A 13217-nucleotide genomic window follows, 5' to 3' on the forward strand; every position below is an offset into this window, starting at 1 on the left:
CGCTATCAAGAGAATATAACTCACTCAACTTGCAAACCACTAGCTCTTTGGATATGTGCCATGCGCACACTCTGGCCAAGGGTGGTTCTATTAGTGCGGCAACTTAAAGAGCACGCCTGCTTTTAAAACTAAAAGCTTTTAATTTGCACACTTACAGCTAGATTAAATATTTATTGCCATTGGCTGAGTTTTCTCCACAACCCACCCCCCGCCCTTTCATCCTCCTTTAGATGCTGCATTTTGGACCGTATAGTCTATGCCTCATTTGCTGCTGAAATTGTGAAGCTTCTCAACGAGTACTTTTTTTAAATGGCAACATCATCTAGTTTTTCATTCACGGCACACCAAGGTTACAAGGCGTCCTACTAAAGGGAGTGCAATTAGGTTTTAAAAGTGCATTAAATGAGTAATGAAGAATGAAAGGCGCGCTTTAGTGAGATCAGCACACAAATGCCCTAATTCTGCTAAATCTGGGAGTGTTAAAAACTGGAAATGCAGGAAGAGCCAGAGGCGCTGTCATCACCTGTGCTTTTTTCCCCACCGTGTCAGAACCAGCACCTCTTAGGTGGGCGCCATTATAAGAGAATAAGGGAGGTGTTCATAGTGAGTTCTGGCACCTCTTTTCCTAGGAAAAAAGCATTGCATTTAACTGACCTGCGCCAGAACCAGGGGCACCAGCATCTGTTCAGGGCTGCCCCAGCAACTTACTGGAACAACCTCATAGTGAGTTCCGGCACTTATTTTTCTTGGGGAAAAGCACTGGTCATCACAAGTCTGCAGTCGTGGGTGTCACCTCACCCACTCAACAGGGGTGCATACAAATCTCCTTCCAGGGTTTTCTTGACTCTGGACCAGTGGTTTTCAACCAGAGTGCTGTGCCACCCTGGGCTGCCTTGAATGATGGTCAGGGGCACCGCGGGCAACACTGGCCTCTGTCCCTCTTTCCTTCCCTCCCTCCTCTGATGCCCTCTCGCGTCTCTGCCTCCCAAAGGCTTGCACAGCTGTATGTTGTAGCAGCCCTGGCTACAAGCTCCACAGGCGAATGGTGCCTCTCGGAGGCAGCTCTCTTTGGGGCAGGGGGAACAGCTCAGAGACCAGGGGTGACAGCAGCAGCTGCCCGGAGGACTCTCAAGGAGAGGGAAATGGAGGGGAGGCTGAGGGAACACCCCACAAGGGAGTGTTTGAAAATGGGTGAGAGGTTGCCAGCTCTTCAGGCAAGGGGTGGCATAACTGGGCTCCTAAGCCCCACAGGGGGGCCGCAGGAAGGATGTAGTTGGTCAAGGGAGCTGTGGACTCAAAAAGGTTGAAAACCTCTGCTTAGATTGTCGGTCCATTTACAGCCAGCTTGGGGCTCTCAATGCCCCAAGTCCACTACTGCCCAATCAGGGCTTGGGAGAATTCTGCCACGAACCAATCCCTTGCGTTTGTTTTCTTCCTTGGCTTGATGGAGATACGAGGCGGCCATTTTCCCAGGTGCAAAGACAGATGGCACCTGCTAGGGCAGCGTTCGGCAACTCTGGTTTGGACTACAACTCCCATCAGCCACAGGCAGAACAGCTGTAGTCCAAAATATCTGAAGAGCACCAGAGCTAGCGAAGGCAACTGGGGAGACAAGACACTAGGCACTCCCACCTCCTGCTATTTGGCATGGGGTGTGTGTGAAGACACAAAAGCCGAGATTAATCAGCCACTGCCAATCCCAGCTTGGACTAAAACATGCGTTGGCAAAAGTGCGGAGAGCAAGACAGGAGGAGGAAAATGCGGCAGCAGTCGAAATTATTCTGACCTCAAGTATGACACCCTATTATTGCTTTTCGATACAAGGAAAGGAATGAGGCCATTTAGAATCGACACGTTTCCTCTAAATCAGCGCTGCCCCGTTGATATTTGCTAAGCTTGCTGATCCAGCAGTCCTTAAAAGCACACAGCAAGATGAATAATAGAGATTTGTCAGTTAATAACCACTATAATTCAAGTATGTCACGCAGAAATGTTTTGTTTAGTGAACAATATGCTGTCTAATTACCCTGCTCAATCATTACAGAACGCATCAAGAAGGGGAGAAAGCTTCGTTTGAAAACTTGCACGGTACTTTAAAAGAAAAAAAGGGGATGGGGTGGAATTATGCCACTTCGTTGTGCTTCCTGAACTACAGCCTCACCCCACCCAATTAAACATCTTAAGCGCACTGGCAGTAAGGAAACTTGCACTGCACTGGGGATTCTGAAGGATGGCTGTGTTGTTTCTGGAAGTGTGAATTAGGACAGGCCTGCGTTAAGACACCAAATCACCTTCTCCTGGAATGCACATTGGAATCCAGTGGCCACAGTGAGAACAGGATACTGGATTAGGTGGGCCCTTGGCCTGATCCAGCAGGGCTCTTTCCAATGTTCCTGGGATGATGCTACATTGGGAATTCTGAGACATGGTGGGATTTTATTTTTAAATAGCTAGCAGCTTTCCAGCTGCAGTTTCCAGGTAAGGCTACAGCTTGGGGCACCAGGACAAGAAGGGGAAGGTTTCAATGCACCAACTACCTGAACCTCAACAGCCGCTAAGGATGGCGTATACTGATGCCAGGATTCTTATTCCCAGCAAGCTCTTTGCAGTGCAGTTGTGATACGTTTCCAAGCGCAATTCGAAGTGTTGGTGCTGACCTTTAAAGCCCCAAATGGCCTCAGCCCTGTATACCTGAAAGAGCGTCTCCACCCCCATCGTTCAGCCCAGACACTGAGGTCCAGCTCCGAGAGCTTTCTGGCGGTTCCCTCCCTGCGAGAAGCCAAGTTACAGGGAACCAGGCAGAGGGCCTTCTTGGTAGTGGTGCCCGCCCTGTGGAATGCCCTCCCATCAGATGTCAAGGAAATAAACAACTATCTGCCTTTTAGAAGACATTTGAAAACAGCCCTGTATAGGGTAGTTTTTAATGTTTGATGTTTTGTTATGCTTTTCCTATTTGCTGGAAGCCGCACAGAGTGGCTGAGGCACCCCAGTCAGAAGGGCGGCATATACATAAATAATTATGATGATGGTGTTTTTTCAGTACATCTAGATACAAACTTATGCCACTTTTCTTAAGGGAACAGTTTGGTCCCTAATTGCCTATTTTGAAAAAAAAGCAACCCAGAAACCAAAAACAAAATAACACCAACCCAACACCAACCGCACCCCTATTCCTACCTGCCATTTCCCCATGGAAAGGAGTTAAATGTTAAAACTATGACTTGTTTGTGCTGGTTGGATCTCTGAAGGGTAGGTTGGATGGTGCAAAGTGTTGATGATGTGAACAGACAACTGGGCATTCATATGCAAATTGTTGTTGTGAGGCTAACAGGCACCAGGCATTATACTAGTGACTTCCTAGAATGTCAAAATATTTACTCTGCCTCCAAACACTTAAAATGAAAGGGGGGGGGGGGAGAGAAACTTTTCATGCAGTGGAGGTGTCAAACTGGCTCCCCATTTGATGACACAAAGGATCCTTCACTCTCCTGTTTGTCACTAGAGGGTTTTCTAAGGCAACTGGAGGAGATGCAAGAGTGATGTAGAGAAGGTAGTTGGGATACCAGGCTGCTTTCAGAAGCACAAAATAATGGGCGAAATCCCAGGACTACCAGCCACGCTGCTTTATTAATTACATTTCCTTCTGGGTTCAGGTGCAGTTTGGGTTGCCCTGATGGATGGCCTGTATCAAGAGCAGGACAGTGACTTCATATGGATCTTAAACAGCACTGGGGACAAGACGACACCCGTTTCTAGTAGCCTGTTTGGTTTCTATGCTGAGCACACAGCGCTCCATTTCTCCGCCACCAGCCAGTTCATACACATGCATGAAATACCTGGTCACCTATAGCTACCAGAAAAGCCCTATAGGTGACCAGGAATTCCATGTAGGAGGCTGAAATAAAAGGCAGGTTTTGTCGCAGCGAAACGAAGAGATTGATAGTCATATTATTCCTGGTCCTACGATCAATGAGTGGCCTTGTGGATTTTTAAAATCAGATTTTGTTTTTCAACAGGTCGTCTGGAAGGAGTTTGGTTATGTCTCTCTTGACTTTTTGGTTTGTCAGCTGGAAAGAAGCCCTTGCTCACTGGTGTGCATGGTTGTGTTTTGTTTTAAAAAAAGAAATTAAAAATAATAATTCATAAAATTTATATACCACTTGATTGTGAAACAACAACAACCCTCAAAGCAGCAACTGAGAGATGACACAGTCTCATTATGTGGGGTGACAAATACAGTGTTAGGTACCTTGGCAGTCGAACATAATTCATTCCGGAAGTCCGTTAGACTTCCAAAACATTCAGAAACCAAGGCGCGGCTTCTGATTGGCTGCAGGAAGCTCCTGCAGCCATTCAGAAGCCGTGCCAGACGTTCAGGTTCCAAAGAACATTTGCAAACTGGAACACTCACTTCTGAGTTTGCGGCATTTGGGAGCCAAAATGTTCGACTCACAAGGCATTCAGGATCCAAGGTACGACTGTATAACTAAATAAAATAAATATGCCCATTGTACCAAGTCTGCAACAAACCCCACAGACCATCGAATCAGATAAATTACGCTTCAAATAAGTTTTAATAAGCAAGCAAGAAACAGTAAAAGGATGGTTGTTGAGAAAATACTCACGAGCCACAGAAAAGTTATTTAAGGGGGATTCTCTCTGGTCCACATCTTGCGGCCGCTCCTTGTAGCCAATGAACGTTCCATCATTTTTCAACAGGAAATACCTTGGCCTCCATGTTTTAATGTACTCCCCTGGAAAGGTTGATGTGAAGAAAAACAAAACAGCGCCTGGTAAATGTGGATAATTGCATTCGTTTCGTTTCAACCTTTTCCACGCCACTTGGCACCACGGTTTTTAAGCAGTGCATAAGGATGAGGTTGCAATGGAGACTCGTAAGATACAACTGCTTAAAATGAAACATGGAAATCAGATAATCTAATTTAAAATGCCCAATGAAATAAATCAATACTGCGCAGAAGCCAAAAAGCGTGGGTTGCACCTACCAAAGTTCAATTCTGAGCACACCTGTGAAATGAAACCAAGTTAGCCACATGCAGAAATTTCAAACAGTCCACCCTACGCAGGGACTAACAGTGGATGCAAACCAGCTGCCCTGTGTTAAAAAGCAGAATACAAATCTACTAAAAAAGGGAAAACAAACAACAACTCAGCGGTGAACCCAGACTACGCCACGTAACTTAATAGTTAAATTATGCTTTAGTTCACTTATCCTGTTGTTTTGGGGCAAGAGCTATATTAAGGTTACCAGATTTTTTCAAATGAATCCGGAGACACTTTTCAACTTCAGTAGGAATGATAGAATTTTATATGGGGACTGATTTGTAAATCCGGGGACTGTCCCCGGGAAACGGGGACATCTGGTAACCTTAAGCTATATCCCCAAATGCAGCAGGGAATTGCAGCGAAGGCGAAACATGTCCCGCAAGCTTACGTAGCACACTGAGTGACTCTGCTCATGCCAACAGGAAACTTGAGTTGTGTGCAATGACACTGTGTGACCCATAGGGGGCCTCCCTCCACACAGTCACAGAGCGTTTTGCTAGAAAGCATTTTTGATGCATTACTGTATTTTAATATTTTGTTGGAAGCCGCCCAGAGTGGCTGGGGAAGCCCAGATGGGTGGGGGTATAAATAATAATGATGATAATAATAATAATAATAATAATAATAATAATAATAATAATAATAAAAATAATAATAATTACTACTACTACTACAAAGGCAGGTACAGCACAAGGAAGAATCTTGTGGCACATTAAAAGGCCAACACGTTTTTATAATGGGATAAGCTTTCACAGACTTCTTCTGCAAGTTGCAAATGCACCTGCAGTTAGCTTTTCTTCTGCAGCTGCATAACTTGATGCCTATTTCGTTTCTTGTATTAACAAATATGGGAATGGGAAGGTGGAGGACTTGTAAAGCAGCGAGAAAAACAAAGATTTGTTGACAGCTCCCCAAGTTTTCGGAATGCAGACCCTTTTCAACTACTTCAGAACAATAAATAAATAAATAAGAACAAAAACGAGTTTGGGAATCACAAATCACAGCAATCACAACTTGTCCTAAAACTGTTCAGCGCTCCTAGAGATTCACTTTCCAAGCAGAGAGGAAAGCTGTGTGCGCATTTTCTCCCACTCAGCATCAAAGCCCATAATAATAAATGCAGTAAGTCACCTATCTGATCCCCTAATTGCGACGCCTGACTTGAAAGAGATGGCGTTCTCCCCACGGTCCTCTCTTAACACCGAAAAGTAATCTTTACTCTCAGTGTTCTTGATCACAGGCCATGTTTATTTCCCAAAACTCAGATGTCTATTTAAAGCAGCTTATTATTTTTTTAAGTACTACTGCTACAACTACCGTGAGTTATTGCAAAAAAAAAAAAAAAACACCTGTAAGCAGTGAGGCGCCGGACAAAGAGAAAAGAAATAAAACAGCTGCTATGTTTAAAGGTGTTTTTTAAATGCAATTTCAACAAAAATAGAAAGAAACAACATTTACTTTGTGCAATTAAAAATGAAAGTATTTAACCACCTTGGAGTCCAGACAACTGGACTAGAAACCAGATTCCAAGAGAAATTCTACCCATACACCAATTGTTGCTGGAATCTGTCTGTCTCAAGAGACAATGGAGCGCTCCTCTTGGGGGGGGGTGTTAAATAATAATAATAATTATTATTATTATTTATACCCCGCCCATCTGGTTGTGTTTCCCCAGCCACTCTGGGCAGCTTCCAACAAAACACTAAAATACAATAACCTATTTAACATTAAAAGCTTCCCTAAAATCTAACTGCTGCATTAGCAGCACCAAAGTGACCTCCCTGGGGTGCAAGCCCAGGCAGTATGTGTGTGGCCAGCCAGTATGGCTGCCCAGCCAACAAGACCCCCCCCCTCGACCTCGCTGATGTGGTCCAAAGGAAAGCAGGGCAATACGTTTAGGCACGAGATTGGCTGCAGGAGTTGCCAGAAGGAGACGTACAAGGCGCCATCCAACAGTCTTAGGAACTTCACTCTGGATTTGTGTAGGTTTTAGCCTTTTCTTCTCCCAAATATGTACTGCCAGGCAGCAGTTTTAGGACCAGGATTTTCCTTCTCCTAGATGGGCTCCCTTCCAAGGGTGATGAGCCCCATGTGCCCTCACTTCCCCCTACAGCAACGTGCAGAAACCGTCTTCTTGACCGCTGGACCCACTATTGGTCTCGTTCGTTCAATCCCCTGGAGCCTGTCTTTGCACGCAGAGGAAGTCCCTAACTCACCAAGAGTTTGAGACACATTAGCCACCCTCACTTGGCTTAGTTGGTCAGTTGAAGACGACCCCAGGGTGTGGCCTCTGTCGCACACCGACAACTTCTAGGAGCCACAAGTGAGAGCTGAGTGCAGGGTGGGACAGGGCCGTCTTAAGCATATCCGGCGTCGTGGTGCAAAGCTCCCTCCGGTGTCCCCACCCCTTTCCCAGAGTTTTTTAGGGAGAATGGCACTGCCGGTGGGGCTGGAGGAGGTGGGCAGCGGCTGGAGGGCGGCTCCGCCGGCGGCGAAGAGGCAGAGGCTGGATATGGCGCCTCCAGACTCAGCCGGCCGCTTCGTGCCGCAGTGGCCATGGCAGACAGAGGCTCTGGGTGCGGCGTTGCTTCAGTGCAGCATGGCGAAGGCGGGCGAGGGCAGCGAGCTGACGCCGGGAGGCACCGTGTCGCGCCTCCGCCTCTTCCCTGGCACCCTCCAGAACTTGGCGCCCTGGCACCCAGCACCACTAGCCTCTATGGGTAAGATGCCCCTGGGTGGGGACCAAAGGCGGACAAACTATAGTGGTACCTCTGGATGCGAACGGGATCCGTTCCGGAGCAACCTGCAACGGCACATCTGCGTGTGCACGGGCCGCGCTTCGCCGTTTCTGCGCATGCGTGTGACATCATTTTGGGCATCTGCACATGCGTGAGTGGTGAATCCCGGAAGTAACTTGTTCCGTTACTTCCGGGTCGCTGCAGAGTGTAACCTGAAAACGCTCAACCTGAAGCATATTTAACCCGAGGTATGGTGGCACTGTGGGTTAAACCACAGAGCCTAAGACTGGTGGTTCAAATCCCCGCAACGGGGTGAGCTCCCATTCCTTGGTCCCTGCTCCTGCCAACCTAGCAGTTCGAAAGCACGTCAAAGTGCAAGTAGATCAATAGATACCGCTCCAGTGGGAAGGTAAACGGCGTTTCCGTGCGCTGCTCTGGTTCACCAGAAGCGGCTTAGTCATGCTGGCCACATGACCCGGACGCTGTACGCCGGCTCCCTCGACCAATAAAGCGAGAGGAGCGCCGCAACCCCAGAGTTGGCCAGGACTGGACCTAACGGTCAGGGGTCCCTTTACCTTTACTATAACTGTACTCCAGAAGGAGCATGATGGATGTGTCCCCCACCAGAGGTACTACCCCTCCCATAACACCCCATATAATCCCCAAACCAGGCCAGGGGTGGCCAACCACGATCTACTCAAAAAAACCCACCCTTTTATTGGGGTTCAGGTCAAAGTTGTTGAGGTTTTTGATTTGTTTTGATTTGTTTTTGTTTGTTTTAAAGAGGGGTAGTGCTCCGTTTTATGACCCATTTTATTGGGATCTGCCTCACAGCAGAAATTCCCGTCTTCTGTTCCAGAGATCAGAAGAAAATGCAGGGAGAGGAGCCCACGAGCGACCCTAATGGGGCCACCCTCACACAAGGGGCTGGGGGTAGTATCAGGTCTGGTGAAAACCTCAAAGTGCAGAAACTGATAGGGCGGAGAGTCCAAAAAGACCACATGTGGTGGGGTTGCAAAAAAAATAAATAAAGAGCCTTTGGGAACTTATATACAATTAATTTTTGTATATAATGAATTTTTTGTATATAATGAATTTTTAAAAACTGTTCAAAATGACGTTGAATAAAAAACCTGAAGCCTTCCTATTAGGCATAATGGCACCAGACATCCCAAGGGAGAAAAGAAGGATGTTTTTGTATGCAACAACGGCGGCAAGGATGCTGATTGGCAGGGGATGGAAAGGAGATAAAACTCCATCAAAAAGAGGAATGGCAATTAAAAATGCTTGAATACATGGAACTAGCATATATGATGGAAAAGATCAGAGATTATTCAACCCAAAAGTTCAAAAGAGAATGGGAAATATATAGACAATATAAAAACTTTAGAATGCTTTGAATAACTCTCAGAACTGATTAAGGTATAATGAAGTCAAATAAGATTTAATAAGAATAAAGTTTATTGAAAAATAGAGGCAAGTAATTAAGAAAACAAAGAACTCATATTAAGGAAGTTGGAAGTTGACGGAACATTTTTGTGAATTTGTGACATATTGTTCCATTGGGGGTTTTTTGTTTGTAAGAGATGTACTGTGCTTTTGTCTCGTTTTTCTTTTCTCAAGCTTTTGTTGTGTGTGTAAGTGTTGATTTAAAGCAATAAAGATTAATTAAAAAAAAAACCAGCTCAGTGAGAACTGAGCATGCTCAGTGGTTGCAGAAAGCTCGGTGACTGTTTCGGGGAAATGAAACGCTTGGGGAAGAAGAGGTAATGGAATGGAGTATCCTGAGAAAAGGCAGAGCTTGCTAGCTGGAATCCTGAACAGCAAACATTCCACACTGCAAACCTTTCGTTGCAACTCCTACTAGTGTACCCTGAACCACAAGAATATAGGAATGAAAACAATGATCTCTGAACTGAAGGTCAGCAGCACCTGGAGAGCTTTTTTTGTGCCTGTATTCCTCACCTGCCAACCTAGCAGTTTGAAAGCACGTCAAAGTGCAAGTAGATAAATAGGTACCACTCAGGCGGGAAGGTAAACGGCATTTCCGTGCGCTGCTCTGGTTCGCCAGAAGCGGCTTAGTCATGCTGGCCACATGACCCGGAAGCTGTACACCGGCTCCCTCGGCCAATAAAGCGAGATGAACGCCACAACCCCAGAGTCGGCCACGACTGGACCTAATGGTCAGGGGTCCCTTTACCTTTACCTATTCCTCACCTGATAGAAAATTATTTATGCAAAGTGGTGCTGCACATATCTTTTCTATGTTGACCCAACTAGTGGGGCTCTGAGTGCTTGACCAGATAATCAATAACAGCAATAGTGCTGAACTGGGTTTGGAAGTGGGAGGAGGAACTACGGATTTTCTCCCCCTTACTACCTTCGCCAACAGGCGACCAGGACTTCCAGCAAGTATGCAACTGGCTTATGCACAATAGATATGGCCATAACAATAGCTGCGAACTCCCCTCGAAGCGGAGCCTGGTATGAACGCAGCAAACTAAAATCCAGAAATACCTGGCTTTTGCAATCTGCAATTTTGCACAGAATGTTCACATCGAAACTAACAAGAGATTCTTTTTTAAAAAACTGTTCCCATATATCAGTAAGGTTTTAGACCTTTTACGCATGGTGCTAACTACCAAAAAAGATCTCATTAAAAAAAATGTTAAAACAGCTCTGTTTTTCTTCTTGACCGGCTTGCAATTTAACTTTCGAATTCTACAATCATTTGCCTGGAGTGCATTTTAAAACCCTGCCTTCAGAAGAAAAAAAAAGAAAAGGGGGGAAAAACCACAGCAGATGTCCTACATATTATTTTTCTGCTATTGTCATTTTTCATAGTGACAAGTGGAGGTTTTTTTTTCCATTTACATTTTGCAGTGCAAGTGTTTTAAAACAATGGTTTATTTCACTAATTAGCCTGCTGTTTTCTCAAACTAACAGTCGGCTTTAAACAACACACCAACCTGACCTTCCAGGGCCTGGCTAACAAACTATACTAAGCACCCTTTTTAAAAGAACATGCTTTTAATAAGGGTCGCACACTCCTTTTTGTAGAAGGAAGGTCCTTCCACATCCCAGAATCAGCCCCTGGCTATGTGCTCCCCAAAGGTGTTATTTACTGTAAACAGCAGAAGTAGAAAGAACAGTTTGAGGAAGCAGATGTTGAGCAGGAAGCTGCTGAAGGGAGAAAAGAGGTAAATCCACTCTCCCCATGAACCGTGCTCCAGGTCTGGATTATACTTTTTTTTCCTTGAAAAAGATAATGACCAAAGTTCAGCGTGATTTCTCTTAATGTAATGTGCAGTTTGTCTCCTCCCCGCCACATTTCAGAGCATCACTGTTGCTCCGTAAAGCAATGCTCCTCAAACCTGGGTGGCAGCTGTGGTTGGACTACAACTTCCATCATCCCTAGCTAGCAGCACCAGCGGTCAGGGATGATGGGAATTGTAGTCCAACAACAGCTACGGACCCAAGTTTGAGAAACGCTGCCTTAAATCAGGCATAGGCAAACTCGGCACTCCAGATGTTCTGGGACTACAACTCCCATCATCCCTAGCTAACAGGACCAGTGGTCAGGGATGATGGGAATTGTAGTCCCAAAACATCTGTAGGGTTGAGTTTGCCTATGCCTGCCTTAAATTATCTGATGGTAGAGCACAGGAGATCTTGCAAGATCTTGCTTCTCTGGCACTGGCAGGACGCTGCCTCTTGGTGTTCTGCCGCCTGAAGCAGCTGCCTCAGACTGCCTCGTGGCCTGGCTGGCTCTGATGCTCAGGTCCCACTTTCAGGCTTCCCATTGTGGCATCTGGTCAGCCGCTGTGAGAATGGGATGGTGGACTGTGATGGGCCCCTGGCCTAATCCAAACCAAAGAAGCCAAGAAGAAGCAAAGCAACCAAAAAAACCCCAGAATTCTACAAATATTCAAAATATTAGGAACAGAATGAAGAAAACACACAAAATAGCAAACTTTGCATGCATATATATATATTATATTCATTATCTTTATTTAACTTATTAAAAAGTAATTACTAGGACAGGAATTGGGGTTCAGTTTCTGTACTCCTAGTATAAAACTTAGGACATTTTTAAGAAGTAAAGTCTGAGATCAGTTGTCATTTTTAGAAAGCTGTCAGAATGTCCATTATTAGCTGTTATTATTGCTTAAGGCAATAAATAAATAAATAAATAAATAAATAAATAAATAAATATTTCAGTCCAAATATATCATCCACATGCAATGCCAGCTGAACCATCATTTTGCCTCTCATTCCGTATTTTCTGACACTAACCACACAGGAACAAATGAGAAGGAACCATGTATTCATCAATGGGCAAACGCTTCACACATGGATGAAATCAACTGACAGCAACTTTGCTTTCTCAGGAGTTAAGTTGCCAGGGACTCTTCCGAGCCATTGGAAAGTCCCCCAAAGTTTACTTCCACACCCAAAACCTTTTCGATTCCTCTCTTGCCAACTCTGGGCGAGGTGGGTCCTTTCAGAGGGAACACCTTGGGAGAAAGAAGATATTTAGGTGCTTTCTGAAGAGCAACTTGTAAAAGAAGAAGAGCAACTCTTCTTACAGAGCGTCATTTTCCCAAGAGTCCATTCCCTTTCGCACTGGAAACAGGAAAGGGGAACACGCATGGAGAAAGGACATAAGAGCCTTGCTGGCTCAGGCCAGTGGGCCATCTAGACATAGAATTGTAGACTTGGAAAGGACCCCAAGGGTCATCTAGTCCAACCCCCTGCAGTGCAGGAATAACTAGCCCAGCATCCTGTTTTCACAGTGACCAACTAGATCACAAGTGGGACCCAAGAACAAGCAAACTCTCTTCTCCTGTGGTTTCCAGCACCTGGCATTCAGAGGCATTTACTGGTACTGCCTCTGACACTGGAGGCTGAACATGGCCGTCCTGGTCCAGTAACTGTTGATAAGCTTTGTCCTCCATGAATTTGCCCATTTAAAGCCATCTAAATCGGTGGCCATCGTTGCCTCCTGGGGAAGTGAGTTCCACAAATTAACCATGCACTGTGTGAAGAAGTGTTTTCTATTATCTTCTGAACGTCCAGCGTTGCTGGATATCCACAAGTCCTGGCGTTAAAAGAACAGTTGTTGTTTAGTCGTGTCCGACTCTTTGTGACCCCATGGACCAGAGCATGCCAGGCACTTCTGTCTTCCACTGCCTCCCGCAGTTTGGTCAAACTCATACTGGTAGCTTCAAGAACACTATCCAACTATCTCGTCCTCTGTTGTCCCCTTCGCCTTGTGCCCTCCATCTTTCCCAACATCAGGGTCTTTTCCAGGGAGTCTTCTCCTCCCATGAGGTGGCCAAAGTATTGGAGTCTCAGCTTCAGGATCTGCCCTTCCAGTGAGCACTCAGGGCTGATTTCCTTAAGAATGGA

At 45.6% G+C, this 13217-nt stretch overlaps 1 protein-coding gene across 1 annotated transcript in view; it reads right to left on the reverse strand.

Annotated features, from left to right (window-relative positions):
* Positions 1–13217, reverse strand: part of AKT1 (AKT serine/threonine kinase 1) — a 116135-nt gene that overhangs the window by 27424 nt on the left and 75494 nt on the right. Inside the window, exon 3 of the mRNA XM_053359518.1 lies at positions 4626–4754. Within this exon, the coding sequence (XP_053215493.1) occupies positions 4626–4754 (129 nt within the window). The remainder of the gene's footprint in view (positions 1–4625; positions 4755–13217) is intronic.

The sequence above is a fragment of the Podarcis raffonei genome, chromosome 1 (assembly GCF_027172205.1).
Source record: "Podarcis raffonei isolate rPodRaf1 chromosome 1, rPodRaf1.pri, whole genome shotgun sequence".
Taxonomy (NCBI): Eukaryota; Metazoa; Chordata; class Lepidosauria; order Squamata; family Lacertidae; genus Podarcis; species Podarcis raffonei.